General features: G+C 39.8%; 3 protein-coding genes and 1 long non-coding RNA gene across 6 annotated transcripts in view; 3 read left to right on the top strand and 1 right to left on the bottom strand.

Annotated features, from left to right (window-relative positions):
• LOC139633845 (uncharacterized) lies at positions 1-5,796 on the bottom strand. The gene is made up of 3 exons (XR_011693838.1): positions 5,060-5,796; positions 4,175-4,271; positions 1-595 (listed from the first exon to the last, which is right to left on the bottom strand). It is a non-coding gene; the product is annotated as an uncharacterized lncRNA (long non-coding RNA).
• Positions 1-16,370, top strand: part of apoea (apolipoprotein Ea) — a 56,677-nt gene that overhangs the window by 22,064 nt on the left and 18,243 nt on the right. The gene's annotated exons all lie outside the window — the stretch shown is intronic.
• Positions 583-3,267, top strand: LOC139633842 (trypsin-2-like). The gene is made up of 6 exons (XM_071499849.1): positions 583-719; positions 994-1,144; positions 1,247-1,503; positions 1,638-1,774; positions 2,271-2,372; positions 3,060-3,267. The coding sequence occupies exons 1-6, from the start codon at positions 680-682 to the stop codon at positions 3,105-3,107; spliced, it is 735 nt and encodes a 244-aa protein (XP_071355950.1). The 5' UTR covers positions 583-679; the 3' UTR covers positions 3,108-3,267.
• LOC139633832 (probable ATP-dependent RNA helicase ddx6) lies at positions 4,286-15,528 on the top strand. 3 transcript variants are annotated; one of them, XM_071499818.1, is made up of 13 exons: positions 4,286-4,468; positions 5,808-6,903; positions 6,997-7,101; positions 7,516-7,645; positions 7,851-7,997; positions 8,269-8,363; positions 8,553-8,675; positions 9,117-9,245; positions 9,588-9,704; positions 9,955-10,018; positions 10,119-10,220; positions 10,615-10,833; positions 10,930-15,528. In XM_071499818.1, the coding sequence occupies exons 2-12, from the start codon at positions 6,661-6,663 to the stop codon at positions 10,827-10,829; spliced, it is 1,470 nt and encodes a 489-aa protein (XP_071355919.1). In that variant the 5' UTR covers positions 4,286-4,468; positions 5,808-6,660; the 3' UTR covers positions 10,830-10,833; positions 10,930-15,528. The 3 variants fall into 3 exon arrangements, with proteins under 3 accessions (XP_071355919.1, XP_071355920.1, XP_071355918.1); XM_071499819.1 differs by having other exon boundaries at positions 10,119-10,224; positions 10,619-10,833; positions 10,922-15,528; XM_071499817.1 differs by having other exon boundaries at positions 4,287-4,468; positions 10,922-15,528.

The raw sequence follows: 16,370 nt of genomic DNA, 5'->3' as shown, positions 1-16,370 counted from the left end.
CCTGGTGTTAAATATTGTAGGTGTGCTTATTTGAAGCTTTTGGACATAATATGTTGAGAAACTGGGGAGGTACATGATGTTAACCAGGACTCGTCTGAGCACATAAGAGTTTTACCTCTTCTGTTAGCACAGCCTGTTCTGTGCAGCCACCTGATAAGCCTCTTGGGCCTGATAAAGGTTATGTTTTACACATAATTTAATCAGCCATTTCATAAATTGTGAGTATCTAAACCTATATTGTGTAGAAACCAGTGTCACGCTGCGTTTCACAGGTGGATGATTGCTGTTATAACTTTGCACAAGCTTGTATTGCAGGTTATTACTGACAAAATAACCAAATCACAACACATTTCAAACATTATAAAACCTAATCTTAGCAGCAGAATAAACTCTGAATTTGACTTATTTAACACAGCTTGACATTTCCCATCCATCATGATAACTGCGCACCAGGCCTTCGCACTGTTTGCTCTTGTAGCACTTGTCGGGGTTCCCATACTGTATATGATGTTTTTGTCATTTTTCTGGCACCAGCTCCCTCTTCTTCAGCATCTTCTATTGGTTCTCCCTCCATACTGACCCTCGGTGACGTCGACTGGGGGAGCAAACACAGACTCTTTAAATTTGAGGAGTTAAATAATATACCTCCCCGTCTGCAGGCAACCACACCAAAGCCATAATGTTGTTCCACATTTTCCTCCTGTTGGTGGCAACAAATGGTGAGTTTGAGTCAAAGTAAACCTTCTTAACCTTTGCTAAATAGATTTAAAAAAAATACCTTTCTCATGAGCTCAGAATAAAATCTTTTTATAAAAGCTGTTTTGTGCTCAGGTTTAAAAATCTTTGAAGTTTTCCAAGGTGTTTTGTCGATGTGCGCCATGAGAACTTTTATGTGGGGTTCAAATAACAAGCCAGAGGCCTTCTTATTTCACACAGTTTTACTCCTCATTCCTACTCCCTTTGTCTGCCCTCTCCTGTCTGTTGCCTGCTCAGCTGCCCTCAGCTTTGATGATAGGATTGTCGGCGGCTACGAGTGCAAGCCTCACTCCGTCCCCTGGCAGGTGTCGCTCAACAATGGCTGGCACTTCTGTGGAGGAACCCTGATCAACGATCGTTGGGTCGTCAGTGCTGCTCACTGCTATAAGTAAGTTAGAGACTGAGTTACACCAACAACACCAGGCTCTACTGAGAGAGGACTTTGTGCATCTCTGTTTCAAACATCTGCTCTGTTTCCATCATCCACCAGGGGTGAGGACATTGAGCTGCGTTTGGGTGAGCACCACATTGGCTACAAGGATGGCCCCGAGCAGTTCATCGCTCCTGCTGTCATCATCCGCCACCCAGAATACGACCGTTACACCATCAACAACGACATCATGCTGATCAAACTAGCCGAGCCAGCAAAGCTTACTGAGTACGTGCAGCCCGTCTCCCTGCCCAGCAGATGTGCCCCTGCAGGGACCCAGTGTCTGGTGTCCGGGTGGGGAGCCACAAAGAGTCCCTGTAAGTCTGCATGAACGAGAAGAAATGTTTTATCTGTGTTGTTGCCGTTCCTGCCAGTGACTGAGGGGTCAGTGGAAGATTAGACAAGTGTGCCTGTCAACATGTGTGTCCCTGTCTGTGTTTCTGTGACACAGTCGGATGTCTGAAATGCCTACACTGCCTGGATCTGCCCGTCCTGTCCCAGCAGGACTGTGAGCACTCCTACCCCGACAGGATCACCTCCTCCATGTTCTGTGCCGGCTTCCTGGAGGGAGGAAAGGACTCCTGCCAGGTACGTGAAGAAAAAAGAACAAAACAAAACAATTCTGCTCAATCAGACTTTTGTTTTGTGTGACACTTGTTAATCTGCTTTTGTTTTTTAATATGTTTTGTAACTGATATAATCTCAATACAAGTGTTTTTTGTACTTTTTAAATTCTGGTTTCAAATTGTGGCTAAATCCCTTTAGATCATGTTATTAGTACATTTAATACTCTTGACTAATATAGTTATTCAGTCAAGTCCCATTATCAATTAAACGTCCTGTTATTTTCTCAATTCATCGATTAATTTTTTGGTCTATAAAACATTATGAAACAGTAAAAAATGCCTGTGAATAACAATGTAAATTTTTGTAGAGCTCAAGGTGACGTCATCAAATGTTTTGTAACAGCCTAAAAAAAAAGGTCCTGACTAATTAATGGACTAATCATTGCAGCTCTAATTCTGTCATTATTTTAAGATTGTTCATGTTTAAGACTGTATTATGTTTCTATCTTCTCCATCAGGGAGACTCTGGTGGCCCTCTGGTGTGTAATGGGGAGCTCCAGGGTGTGGTGTCCTGGGGATGGGGCTGTGCTGAGGAGAATCGTCCTGGGGTTTATGCCAAGGTATCGCCCTTTAAAATACTCCAGACTGCAAAGGAATTCACATTGTTTTCACCAAAGGCTTGAATGAACTCATTTGTGTGACATTAGTTGACCTAATATCACAGTACACAGAAAGAGAATAACTTTACGTGATCAAATAAATATATTAGGTCCAAAAATGCAATACATTAATAAAATGACCAAACAACTTGGTCATTTTGAGGCAAGTATGTATGTCTGTGTGTAGAAATAAAGATCATTTGTGTAGCTTATCAGATTTGACTCTTTACACTTTAAAAAGCCACTATTTTGTCACAGCCTGTGATGTGTTTTGTAAAATGAACCATGCACTTGTAGTAGTTGCTCTGCATATGTTGTGTTACAATCACTGACCTTCTGGAGGTATTTCAGCTTCCTAATATTGTGTGTGATGATGGAAAAAACTGTTTTATGCTTGTTTTTGAAGTTAATGCGCACATGACGTCTTCCTCAGATGTTTTCTTGTTTTTAAAACTGAAACACAGAAAAGATTCACAAATGTGAACTCATGCCATTTTGAGCTTGAGCACAATTTATTTTTTTTCATCTTCTACTTTTACTTAAGTATTGAATGTGTCCTCTCTGTGTTTACAGTTTTAAAAACTTGATTTATAAACTCAACGGGCTGAATCGTGTCTTCCTCTGCTGATGCTTGTTCATTCTCCACAGGTCTGCCACTTCACTGACTGGATCCACTCCACTATGGCCTCTCACTGACGTCCTTCTGCAGAGGAAAGATCTTCTCTGTCTGCAGCTGCTGTCACTGACTCCATTATATGAGGGACAGATTTTTTTTCATTCAACTTGCTAAACCAGCTCTTGATTGTTTGGATCATGTTTTAACAATGACAGTAAAATATAACTATGAACAAGCTTATGCTGTTTTTGGAATTGGATTCAGATTATTTTAACACAATAGACCTGTTTTTGTTCAGTGTTTGTGAACTTGTTGAGCATTTTTAATGTCTGTATTTTTATCATGTGCTGTCTTTTAACCTCAAGGTTGCCGGGTTTAAATATTTGTTGTGAGAAAAGCTTAAAAAAGCTGTGCCTGCCATCCCTCATTACCACAGGTGAGGTGCCCTTGAGCAAAACCCACAACCCCCAGCTGCTCCGGTGGAGCCACCCTGAGGCCATCATATCAGGCTGGGGTTGTATTGGGTGTGCATTGTGAAGTGAGAGTGGGTGGAGCAGAGAGTTCCTCAAAGTGAAAGAATACAATTAAAAAATAAGATTAGTAAATACTGAACTTTACTTTGAGATCACATCAATCCACAACACCACCCAGACTGAACTCTGTTCTCTTGTCCCTTTGAATAAAACATAGTGTTTTTGCATGTTTTAACCCACTTCCTACCAATCTTAAATACATTATATCACAGCTAGCTGCTTTGCACACCACTCGGTTGTGTTTTAGAGATTTGAATGTATTTTCTCTGCTGTTACAAATACCTGCTTCCTATTATTTGTTTATGATATGCTCATGTATTAAGAGAGTCTTGTTTGAGCTCTTCAATCCATCACAGAGTAATGTAACTCTGGCAAAGTGAATGCAGACTTGATGCTCATGATGATGGATTACACAATTAAAGCATTGTATAAGAGGTGTAGTTATATAGACCTAAACCTAATTACATTTTGGTGTCTTGTAAGCCAATTACCATTCACACACACACTGTACAAATGTACAAACAACATTAATTTCATTCATTCCTTTATTTATATCACTATATGCTGGCACTGTTACAACCACTAATGGAGAATATTGTCATGAAAATACAAACCTCCTTGACAAGTGCCACGGACAGTGCTGTACAATGACCCACACACTCTCACAGCAGTAGCCAGGCGTGACAGCAGGTGGCGGCAGCGTCACGGAATCTCACATGTGATAAACAGGAGAGAGACGCCGAGGAAGAGAGGACGAAGAAGAAGGCGACCATGTTGATTTAAAGGAAGAAGAAACACAATAGAGACGATTTATTTCAAGTAAAATTCAGTTATTAGAGCGACTTGCAAAGAAAGCAACTGATCAACCGCAAACTGAACATCCCTTGTAAAATAACAGACAAACTAAGGTAGGTTTTTCCGTGACTTGGAACCGTCCAGTTCCGTTAAAAACATCAGTTGTTGTGAGCTGGCTAGCTAACGTTTGTGCTAAATTAGCCTTGAGGCTAGCGATCCTGCTAATCGTGTTACATAGTGTTACGTTAGTGATTAAAATCTCAAAGAACTACCGATAACAAGAGGCACCATTATTGTCGTTTAAACTTTACGCATTTAATTTACCAATTAAAAGCTTTAAACGTCAAATACGAGTGTTGCAGCGGCTTAACGGTTAGTTAGCTTAAAGCTAACACTGGCTTCGCTTTAACATTAGCCCAACGGGGCTAATATTGATTCTTATGAGGCGCAGCTCCAAAGAAACGATAAGTTATTGATTTACAAAGGAAAATGAAAAACCATATTTAGCTACACAAATTGTTGAATATATACATATATTAACATTAAGTAATGTTAACTGTTTTCAGGAAAAATGACTTACAAAACAGAAACTTCAGTATATAAAACTAAGTTGTCGTTCATCTGAATGGAAGAGGCTTAAAACGACAACCGGCAGATATAAGCTGTAATTATGAATTTAGTTTAAGGTAGATATAGAGACTTACTGTAGGTCAGTCTTGTGTTAAATCAGTTTGGACTTCTTAATCTGCCTCTGAAGACTGCCACCTGGCATGTTCACCTGTGCAATCTAAACCAAACCATTTAGTGATTAATCTGCTAAAGCCTTTCACTGCTCTGCGCTGCAGCATGGGGGTGTTTGCCATCAAAGCTGCATCTAACTACCTCATTTATTGTTGCTTAAATTTCTTGCAACAAGAAATTACCAGAGACAAACAGTGATGTATTGAAATTCCTCATGTCATCGGTTCACAGTGTCGTGGATGAAATCAGGGCTTCTGCAGAACTTGGAAATTCCTGAAAAGCACTGAATTAAATTTCCTCAAAAAAAGGATCAAAAAGCCTTCAATCTTTTCTCCTGGCTGCTGTAGGCAGTAATGTTAGTTCTGATATGTTTCTGTATGTGAGCTGTCAGAAGATGTGGCACAACAGTGCATTGTGTCTCAGGAGGTTTTTCAATCCTTTTATGTGGTTATTTTTTGTTCTTAAGCAAAAATCCTCAATTTCTCAATTTGATTTGTTTATGTTTGTAGTTATAGACTGAGAATTTTTATGTTTTGGACTTTTGGTCTGACAAAAAAAGCAACATAATAATACATTCTTTAATTACACAATTTTCCAACATTTTATAGACCAAATGAAAAATTGAAACATCAATTGGTAGATTAATTGATAATGGCTGGGTGATTAGTGATTAGATTTTTTTCCTCAATTTTTCTGCTGGGTTTACTTTAGGTGACAAGTTTGAGTCGTTGGCTGACTTTGAGGAGGCAGCGGGTTGATCACGGCCACACTTGCACACTTCACACACCGACCTGAAGACCTGTGGTGTCCAGGGAGGGAAGGTCAAACACCTGGAGCAGGAAGGAAACCCACACAGAGGACTCAACAGGGGTGGAAAGCTGTTTGGCTTTGGACTAGATAACCCCTTGTATGACTTGTTTTTTCAGGATCCATTTTTTTTCACACGTGGAGCAACGTACACCCACACAGTGGAAATAAACAGAGAGCATTACAGACTATATGGTTTTGGGGAAAGACTTGTACAAAGTTGGACATCCTTTTTTCAAGGACAGGGATATTGAGCAACTCTTATGGACTCAAAGTGGAAACAGGAAATATTGTTCCATTTAGAAACAGAAGTTTAAGTATTGAACTCAGATTATATTGACGAAGCTATTCCCCAAGTTCAGATTGCCTTAGTTGTTCTATTTCAGGACTTAAACCGCTTTGATACTTGTTCACATATAATTTTTCTATATTGTGAGCAAGTATATTCATGCATATGAATGCAAATTTCTCTTCATTTTGAAGAGCTCTTGTGTAAAAACTTGTTTTTTTGATGTTCTTGTACGTCAGTCACTCTGTTGTTGAAGGGGACCGAACTGCACGTACTTGTGTATATGTAAATACTACGAATCGACTTCTGTTGTAAGAGCTTTGGACTTGAAAATAATAGAGAATATTGTTTGTTAATGCTTTATTAAACTTTTTTACTTTTGAAGAGAATTTTTAAAAAGAAAAACCTAAGAGGCAAAAATCTAATACTTTGAAGAAAAAAAAAACAAAAGCAAGGAAAACAGGAAAAATGGCAACTGCCAGAACAGAAAACGTTGGCCCTGTCGTCATGGGACTGAACAAGCAGAACGGGCAGCTCAGAGGACAGACCAAACCAACTTCAGTCCAGCCAGCACCCACAACTCAAGGAAAGGCCATGGCTGCACCCCAGAAACCAGGCGGTGTGCCTCAGGACGGAGGAGGCATCAAGTTTGGAGATGACTGGAAAAGGAGCCTAAAGCTCCCTCCCAAAGACAACAGGGTCAAAACCTCAGTGAGTCAAACTTTACGAGTTTCTAATCAGAACCATACTTTAGCCTATAAGTAGTTTTCTATTGTCATCCTGACCACTCTGTGTCCCCTGCAGGATGTGACATCCACTAAGGGGAATGAATTTGAAGATTACTGTCTCAAACGAGAACTCCTGATGGGCATCTTTGAGATGGGTTGGGAGAAACCATCCCCTATCCAGGTATGGTTTTATTATCTGTCAGTGCGTCTCTGCTGATCGGATGAATCTGACATGATCACGGCTCAACATTTCTTGATTAGCTTTTTTTTTTTTTAATTTTTAAATAACTGTAAGGTCCTTGTCTTTATATCACGTGTCTTAACCACTAGACTATCAGGATGTTACATGTCACACATTACATATATTTAAGGATTCAATGTTTGGAGCTTTTGTCCCATTATAACTCAGTGCAGGTGTATTTTTAGCTTGGTGCTTATTAGCAATTTTAAGAGCCTCCAGAATGAAAAGGTCAGGTGATTAAATGTAATAATAGTGACAGTGTAAAATCATTATGTATGTGAGAGCGTTATGTATTTAAGCATGATGTCATTGTCACAGAATGAGCCTAAAGTGAAGATTTTTGGTTCCTTGCAGGAGGAGAGTATTCCCATCGCCCTGTCTGGACGGGATATTCTGGCCAGGGCTAAAAATGGAACAGGGAAGAGTGGAGCCTATCTCATCCCACTGCTGGAGAGGATAGACCTGAAGAAGGACCACATACAGGGTGAGACTCTGCCTGTAGTTTTACACCATATTATACTGCACATTTTATACCCTCCTAACCATGAATGACTTTTGTCCTTCTGTCTTCTGCTCTTGCTTTCTCCATTTAGCTACTATTCCCATTTTCACAGCTCCAATGGTTTTCCCACTGTGAGATCTTTAATTGTGCTTAATTGTAATTTCTCCTGTATATTGTTATTCCTCAGCCATTGTGATGGTGCCCACCCGTGAGCTGGCACTGCAGGTGAGCCAGATCAGCATCCAGATCAGCAAACACCTGGGAGGAGTCAAAGTCATGGCCACTACCGGGGGCACCAACCTGCGAGATGACATCATGCGCCTGGATGAGACTGGTAAGAATCCACAATGCATGTTGGCTTATGAAGTTCAGCTTCTGTTCTTCTGTTATCTATCTATCTATCTATCTTTTTTTTTTCTTTTAAAAGACACTTTACTAAATCTTAAAAAGATTATACACTCTGCTCTGTAGAAAGGAGAAATATACTATAATATTTATTATTTGATATTGTTACACTTTTTTTGTTTAAGTAGTTTTAAGTTTCAGATGATAAAAATTACAGTTTCGTTCTTAGTAAAATGTAATTCTCCTGTTTTCTCCATCAGTGCATGTGGTCATCGCCACGCCTGGCAGGATCCTGGACTTAATAAAGAAGGGTGTGGCAAAGGTGGATAGAGTCCAGATGATGGTGATGGATGAGGTAATTGTATACACATCTAATCATCAATAATATAATGAGGTCTGAGTGTAATCACTATATTGTCATCATAGTATTCATCAGGGCATGACTTAAATCTTTATTCCATGTCTCTAGAAGTCTGTCGGTGTGTTTTCCAGGTTGGAACAGAGTCTGCTCCATGTTGAATTCTCTGTCTCTGTTTCCCCTCAGGCGGATAAGCTGCTGTCTCAGGACTTTGTGGTGCTCATCGAGGATATCATTAGCTTCCTGGCCAAGAACAGGCAGATCCTGCTCTACTCTGCAACCTTCCCCATCAGCGTGCAAAAGTTCATGGTGAGCAGTCGGCTAATTGCTGCGCCACTCGTTCCAACCCGATGGCCCGGGGCCACTTGGCACCACTCAGCTCACACTGCAGTCCAAGCTGTTCTCACACTGCGGCCCAGATCTGTGTTCATGTCTGTGTGTTAACTTTTCCGTGGCTGTCTTCACCTACATCAGCTCAGCTAACAGTCACAGGATTTGAAAGTTTGAAAAATTTGAGTCTTTCTGTTAAATTGCCAAATACAGATAGTTTTTATTAATCTTCTGCGTGTCTGTGAAAACTTGATGTGAACATGTCTTTGACCTATGTAAAGTATTACTGATTTTTAAACTCCTTCAGCAAAAGACTACTAAGCCACCCCCTGCAGACTTGTACATTTGAGAAGTTATTGTAATACTGAGTTTTTAAACGCATACTCTAAACTATTCATTGTCCATGTGTCCTTGCTGCAGGCGAAGCACCTTCAGAAACCCTATGAGATAAACTTGATGGAGGAGCTGACTCTGAAGGGCATTACTCAGTTCTACGCCTATGTCACTGAGAGGCAGAAAGTCCACTGCCTCAACACACTCTTCTCCAGGGTAACTGATTGACTCATCACTGTTAATGCTTTTCAAACCCCTTGCAGTCACAAACATGCTCCTTTTCACAAGGCAATATGTTGTCATGAAAACAAATGGCAACAAATATGGGAGTGCATCTGTAGTGGTTGAAAAATCCAGTTTCCTAACGCACTATGTTTGCTGCTCAGCGGCTGAAATTGATTCGTTTTTGAAGACGTTTTTGAACATCTGTAACATCCTGCTTCAGTTTCCTCTTTCAGCAGTAAATGTGCCAGCTTCCGATTTGGCACAGGAACAGACTTCAGGTCATAAAGTTGATCTAGTGATTGATAACAATGTCTTCATTTCCCTCTCTCACAGCTTCAGATCAACCAGTCAATCATCTTCTGTAACTCCACTCAGAGGGTGGAGCTGTTGGCCAAGAAGATCACTCAGCTGGGCTACTCCTGCTTCTACATCCACGCTAAGATGATGCAGGTGAGACACAGCTGTTGCCTTTGTTTTAGTATTTTTCTCAGATGGCCGCTATATGTTTTTTTTTTTTTGTTTGTTTGTTTTTTTACGTTTTTAATCCACTGTATGTGTTCAAATTTGTGTTGCTACAAAAGTTTCCTGACACTCTTCGCTCTCTTACAGTAAATGGAAAAATGACCTAAAAGTCTTGAGAATGTTCCTGTGTGAGTTTGTGCACAGTGCCTGGCTTATGTATGTTTCTGGTTATTTTCAGGAATACAGAAACCGTGTGTTCCATGACTTCAGAAATGGACTGTGCAGAAACCTCGTCTGCACAGGTGAGTTCCTGTTGTAAACTGCAACATTTCAAAACAACCCATTTAACGTTCATGTCGCTGGTTTAATGCATCGATGTCATTTCCTGTTGTCTTCCTGTAGATCTCTTCACCAGAGGTATTGACATCCAGGCTGTCAACGTCGTCATCAACTTCGACTTCCCTAAGAACGCTGAGACTTACCTCCATCGTATTGGAAGATCAGGCATGTTGTTCAGTCCTTAATACTGTGAACTGCTCCATTCTTTTTAATGTTGTCATTTGTAGAAACTGGTTTACAAAACTTTACTGAATTAACACAACAAAATCAGACAAATCAGAACATAAACTAAATGTACTAACACAAAGAATCGGAATTTCTGCATAAAGGGAATGTGTTTGTGTTTACGAGCTTCTCCTGTGGGATGACATATAGCGCTCCATCTGCCCTGTTTGCTTTTCACTGTGACCACTGGAAGTTTTCCAGGATGCAGCATCTGAACTGACTTTCATTCTGCTATAAATTAGGAGAAACACAGTAAACCCTGTCTGTGTTTTGACAACATAAAATAAATATAATGGGCAGTGAATTTGTAGATTTAACACTCTGTCTCTCTCAGGGAGGTTTGGTCACCTGGGCTTGGCCATCAACCTCATCACGTCAGAGGATCGCTTCAACCTGAAGGCCATTGAAGACCAGCTGGTGACCGACATCAAGCCCATTCCCAGCAGCATCGACAAGAGCCTCTATGTGGCCGAATACCACTCAGCCAGCGCCGACTGTGATGTGGAGGAGGTCGAGGAGAAACCAGGACGTCAACAGGATAGCACCTAAAAATGTGAGATTTTGCTTTGAGATCATTTTTAGACTTTTATTGTATGAAAAATATCCTGTCTTCCTAATTTTAAGTTTTGTCTTCCCTCCAGGACATTAGGACACACTGGGCTTTTGCACAGACATCAGCGCTTGCACACAGTCTTCAGGCAACTCTTCAGTTTCACATTTCTCCCTCCTTTTCAGAGCCTGACGATGACGGATGTGAAGGCTGTTTCTTATTTTTACGCATTTCTTTAGCTTTTCCTCAAAGAGAGCTGCCTCATTCTTTTTTAAAATTAACTGAGAAAGTTAAACTATTTTGTTTTGCACCAAACCCAGACTGGACTAAAATGTTTTTTTTCTCCTATTATCTGTGTGTTAGACAGCATAGCAAATAAGTATCAGAGCTGTTTTGAAGCCATCATGCTTGGGGACTGGATTCATTGCCAGCAGCAAGGTTGGTCTGTTTTTAATGTTACAATGGTGCACTTAAAACCAGCCATCGTTCTGTCCACTTACACTGCTGTTGTCACTCAAGTGCCTTACTTACCCCCATGTTCACTCATCCATTCATAGTCTGCTGTCTCCTGTCACGCAGCAGAGAACGAGCACAAACAACATGAACTAAATAGTGATCTGATTTTAGTTAAACATTGCATTATGCAAAGGGGAAAAAGACGACACACAAACACACGCTCTCTCTCTCTCTCCTGTTGAGAGATGTGTCGAAACACAGCTCAAACTCCTTGAAAACCATCCTGAATGTGAGCATTTATTTTTAATGTGAACGTTGCAATAAAAAAAAAGGGCAGCTTTATTTAAATACTGCGTGACTGTTTTTCCCTTTCACTATGAATAATACATGAGCAGAGTTAATATCAGAAGACACAAGCCCTCATACTGATTCATGGATGTTAGCTTGCAACCACACAAACACCATGGGAAATGAATAGCAGCCACATGCTGTTGCATTATGGCTGTCGCTGGTGAGTTCGCCTGCAGACAGTCGTTGTTGTTTGAAGGTTCTCTTACATAACAAAAATCACATTTGGCTGGTGAATACTATAAAATCCATTGGCCACTGGAGCTGGCAGATGAAAATCTGGTTGCAGGACTGATGCCCCAGAGACGGTTCAGAACAGCTCTGATAGCAACATTTGCCATTTCTAAGCTGACAGGTAATTGAGTATCAGTGGGTCCAAGAGGTGAAGATTCACAGGAGGTTGGTGCAGAACAATAGTTTTGAATTTTCTGCCACTTTCGTTTTCCACCCGCATCTTTAGGTTTCATAGCTACAATGTGGAAACATAAGGTTTATAAAACAAGCATTTTTTTTTTTTTTTTTAATCCTAAGGTGAAACTTTCTTTTTGAGCCCCATCCTGACAAAAATTGAAGTTGGTGAATGTATCAGTTGCCAATGTAAACTCTGCAGCCCAGTGGTTGAATGCCAAGCTCTTAAGCATATTCAGCAGTTGTCGTTTGTATTGCTGCTGCTGCGTTAGAAACTCCTCTTCAGGCTTTGCTTTTATGAAATTATAGAAAGGATTAGAAATGATGTCATGGACCACGGGGTGTTGAAACCTGCTCGGTCTGTAAAGGACCATGTTGATCTTAGATTGAACTACGACTAAAATCAGAAGAAATGTCACTTTTCTTTCTGCAGCAGCAGCAGCAGCAATTTTTTTTTTTTTTTTTTGGCATTAGATTTTTTTTTTTTCTTTGGTTTTCCCCCCAGCACAGCTATGTTTTCTAATTATAAAAATGTGAGAACTATCTTTTGTGAGGGGTGGGCTCTGTTTTTGAAAGCAGAATTGTAGCATCTTTGAACAGGCAGCTGTGACTTCTCTTTTTTTTTGTCCTCCCCTTACAGAGCGTCACTAATGGAAAAAAAATGAAAAAAAGGCATAAAAAAAGAGTATTTTTGCTTTATTTTTAAGATTTATTTTTGATGTTGCTTAAAGCAGTTTGGCTCTGTGAGGCTTTAGCACTGGGTAACTTCTGGAGGATTTTGGGTCATTTTGCAGAAGCCAAGTGTTTTATCAGATGCTCTCTGGGCATCTTGAATCTTTCCCTCCTCTCTGGTACTTAAAACAATGTCAAAAGCTTTGATTTCAAGTTGTTTTTCTCCCAAAAATACACAAAACACCCTGTTGGCTTCATGTTTTAAGTGCCAGAGAGAGCGCTAAGTTATACAGGAGAGAGTTTGCGGGAAGCATTGAAGCACTGTGATCTTCTTGAACCTGTTCCATGTTTGTGTGACGGATGATCAAAGTGCTGTGATTTGTTTTCAGCAGCTCAATCCACCCCCACCCCCCCGAACCCCCCGACTAGGGCAATCTTTATACGAGGTGTTATGAATCATTTTGAGGAGACAAAATTGTGAATGATTCATTGTTTACACTAGTCGTTTACAGTTCTAAAAAAAAAAGGAAAAAAAAAAAGAAAATACTTTGCTTCATGGGTGGAGGAGGTAGAATTTATTTTGTTTCTCTTTTTTCCCCCTTGAAATAGATTTTCAGGATTTACATTGAAGCAAAACCAAAAAAGTGGAGTGTGTGTGTGTGTGTGTGTGTGGGAGAGATTTGGGTGTGTGTTTGCATGAGGAAAGGTGTGTTTGTGTGTGTGTGACTGTTTGAAGAGTGTGTGTGTGTGTGTGTGTGTGTGTGTGTGTGTGAGAGAGAGAGTGAGAAAGGCTTAAAGTGTGTGCAGCTGTGACAGGCTGTTTTGTTGAGAATCACTACGTTTACATGCAGCTTCAGTGAAACTGACGTCTGGGTTAAAATCTCGTCAGATCAGTCGACTTGGAGCCAACTTGGTTACTCGTGAGGATGACAGTTAATTTGAAATAATAAGGAAACTGTCCTGTTAACAGTTTGTGGCTGCATGTGAGCGTAATAGTTGAATGTCAGGTTTTTTTTTCTGTGCTTTCATGTGCAGACTCGTCTTGTGTTTTTGTTGGCGATGTACGATGTCTTAAATATCAGTATGGGTGTTTACAGTTGTCAGGGATGTGACTTTTTTTTTCTCCACTTTTTCCATCTCCCTCTTCCACCAGGAGTTCAAGTTTGTGGACATGAATTTCATTTCCAATGAGAAATGTTTCCACTTTTCTGTTCTTGATGTCTTGTGTTGTTGATCACATCCCCGACAGATATTCCATCATCTCTTTTGTGACCAAAAAGCAGAGATTAGACACACTGATAGCTAAACCTGTCTAGGCCTAGTGGAAGTGATTGTGTTTTGTTTTGTTTTTTTCATATGATCACTTCTCAAATGGGCTGTTATTAAAAGTATCTCTTGGCTAGTGTCATGAACAGAATATTAAATGTCAGACCTGTGTGGAATTGGCTCCTTACACATTCAACCCCATAAAGAAAAACTACCCTTGATCGCAACTTCAATTTGTCGCTCCAGGCATTTCTTCTATTGTCAGTTATTAATAATAATAATTAAATAATTGTTGAGATCTTAGGAAGAGCCGATGTTGCTTAAAAAAAAAAAAAGTTTTAAGATCACATTTGTAGTGAGAGAAATGTTATCTGATAGAAGCGATGGCCTGAGCGTCAAGAATTAAAAACCAAAGTTGTCAAAAAAAAAAAAAAAAAAAGACTAGTTTTTCTTTCTATTCAATTTTGTGGTGGGGTGAACTCAGAATGTGTGGTCACAAGGGAGGTTATGATGAATACAGTTATGAATGTTGAGTAAGATGTTGATTTTTGTCATCTGGTGTTGTCTTTGTGCGTGTGTGTGTGCACTCTGACCTCTCAGGTCTGTAGTGCTCACAGGGGGTGGGAGGGATATTTGTCAGAAACTTGTTTAAAAAGGGTAACTGTTTAAAATAAAAATAAAAAAAATAAAATAAAAAAATCAGGACAGGGTGAGGATTTGGGTACAGAATGGCAGTTTTAGCATTGCTCCTTCGGGCTCTGCAAATTCTTAATTGGCAACGTTCAAAATTTGAATTAAATAGTATTGAGTTGCAAAGTATATCTGTGCTGTTCGTAACTACATTGAATTGCTGCGCTGACGTCGAGTCACCCACGCTCCAACGTGGCAATTTCAGCCAAATTTAATGATGAACTCAGCAGATTTGTTGTAAGCTGAGGATGTAGTTCCAACAGTATGTCCCCTGCACCACGGATAGACAACAGTGATGTTACGACTCTTAATTGGCTCTCAGATATTTTGGTTTGAATATAGTGAAGGATAGCATTACAACAGTATTTCTCTACAACAGGGATAGAAAGATGTCGCAGTACATTATGACTCTCAATTGGCATGAAAAAAACGTTGGTACAGTCGATTCCTCATACTTACAAATTCAGTTTTCCTTTCAACAAAAAAAAAAAACCCTTATGTAGTCAGTTTTATGAGTTGTTTGTAGTTGTTGGTACCTTGGTGGCCCTTTACATTGCATCATTTTGGACTTGAAATACAATAGCCTAGATCCAGACTCCATGTTTTTGGGAATTGGTAACTTATTTTCCTTTGTCATTGTCCCATAATTTTCTCTATTGTGCCATTAGGTGAAAAACTCAGTAATGATTTTGATTGGGTGGAACTGCAAACTGTTTTTTTTTTTTTTTTTTTTTTTTTTGTTCCCTTATGAAAATGCATTGAAGTGGCACAAGGTATTTCAGCAACTTGTGTTAATCACTGTCCTCTACTGAAATACATGCAGGGACTATAAAACTCAATAAATTGAACATAAATTAACATTGTCTGTTGGCTCTTGATTTTTTCCCAGTGTTTGATTACACACATTACTCCCACCTGGTCTGAAAAGATCTGTAATCACTGATGACCGACGAAATTCTTGAGGCCGGCCCCAAAAGTCCCATGTTCGGTTTGTCAGCTGATATTTAGAAAACTGATTATTTGGGTTTTTGTTTAGGAATTTCCACCATTAAACTATGTATACAGTTGCATTGACCTCTCTCTTAGCTCTTTGTTTGGAAGAGATTAACTTAACATTTTCAATGACCTTGCATGATTAAGTAGTCAATTTCCAGGGAAAACTTTCTTGGCTTACTTTGATGGCATGCTTGACAGACATAGGCATGGCAAGTTTATTTTCATACATTTAGGTAATTCAGAGTGCTTCACATGATGCATTAAAAGAACAGAAAAAACGACATAGTCTTAAAAATACAAATCAAAAGAACAGAAAACCTTTCAAAGGTGATGAAAAAGTTAACATACAAATAACAGACCTGTGAAATATAATACAACAGCACTGCAATTAAACTTGTGAAGCTCATTGTTGGGTCTTTTGTTTACAGTTGAACAAAACCTCAGCCCTCATCAAGTGGACAGGTTCAACTAATTAACTATGGCAGTGGGGTTTAAACTCCTGTCCTCATCCACACACAGGCATGTGCAGCGGTGGCTCATCAGACTGTATGTTGACAATACTCAGCTCTGTAGCTGCTGGGAGCTGCTGCTGTGTGTAGCCTCCTACATCTGGAGAGAGAGAGAGAGAGGCGCTGTTGTTGTGTCACATTAATCCAGCACACTGCCTCTCTGGCTGCCATTTGACCTTGAAAGTATTTTATATA

Source organism: Trachinotus anak, unplaced genomic scaffold (assembly GCF_046630095.1).
Source record: "Trachinotus anak isolate AG129_WGS33_773 ecotype Australia unplaced genomic scaffold, CSIRO_AGI_Tana_v1 ptg000016l, whole genome shotgun sequence".
Classification (NCBI taxonomy): domain Eukaryota; kingdom Metazoa; phylum Chordata; class Actinopteri; order Carangiformes; family Carangidae; genus Trachinotus; species Trachinotus anak.
Note: the sequence above shows the minus strand (reverse complement) of the source record. Positions and strands in the feature narration are given on the sequence as shown.

Coding starts and splice junctions, on each gene's coding strand:
- LOC139633842 (XM_071499849.1), top strand. CDS start 680: ATGTTGTTCCACATTTTCCTCCTGTTGGTGGCAACAAATG. Junction 1,775..2,270: donor GAGGAAAGGACTCCTGCCAG/GTACGTGAAGAA, acceptor CTTCTCCATCAG/GGAGACTCTGGTGGCCCTCT. Junction 2,373..3,059: donor GTCCTGGGGTTTATGCCAAG/GTATCGCCCTTT, acceptor CATTCTCCACAG/GTCTGCCACTTCACTGACTG.
- LOC139633832 (XM_071499818.1), top strand. CDS start 6,661: ATGGCAACTGCCAGAACAGAAAACGTTGGCCCTGTCGTCATGGGACTG. Junction 7,102..7,515: donor AGAAACCATCCCCTATCCAG/GTATGGTTTTAT, acceptor GGTTCCTTGCAG/GAGGAGAGTATTCCCATCGC. Junction 9,705..9,954: donor TCCACGCTAAGATGATGCAG/GTGAGACACAGC, acceptor GGTTATTTTCAG/GAATACAGAAACCGTGTGTT.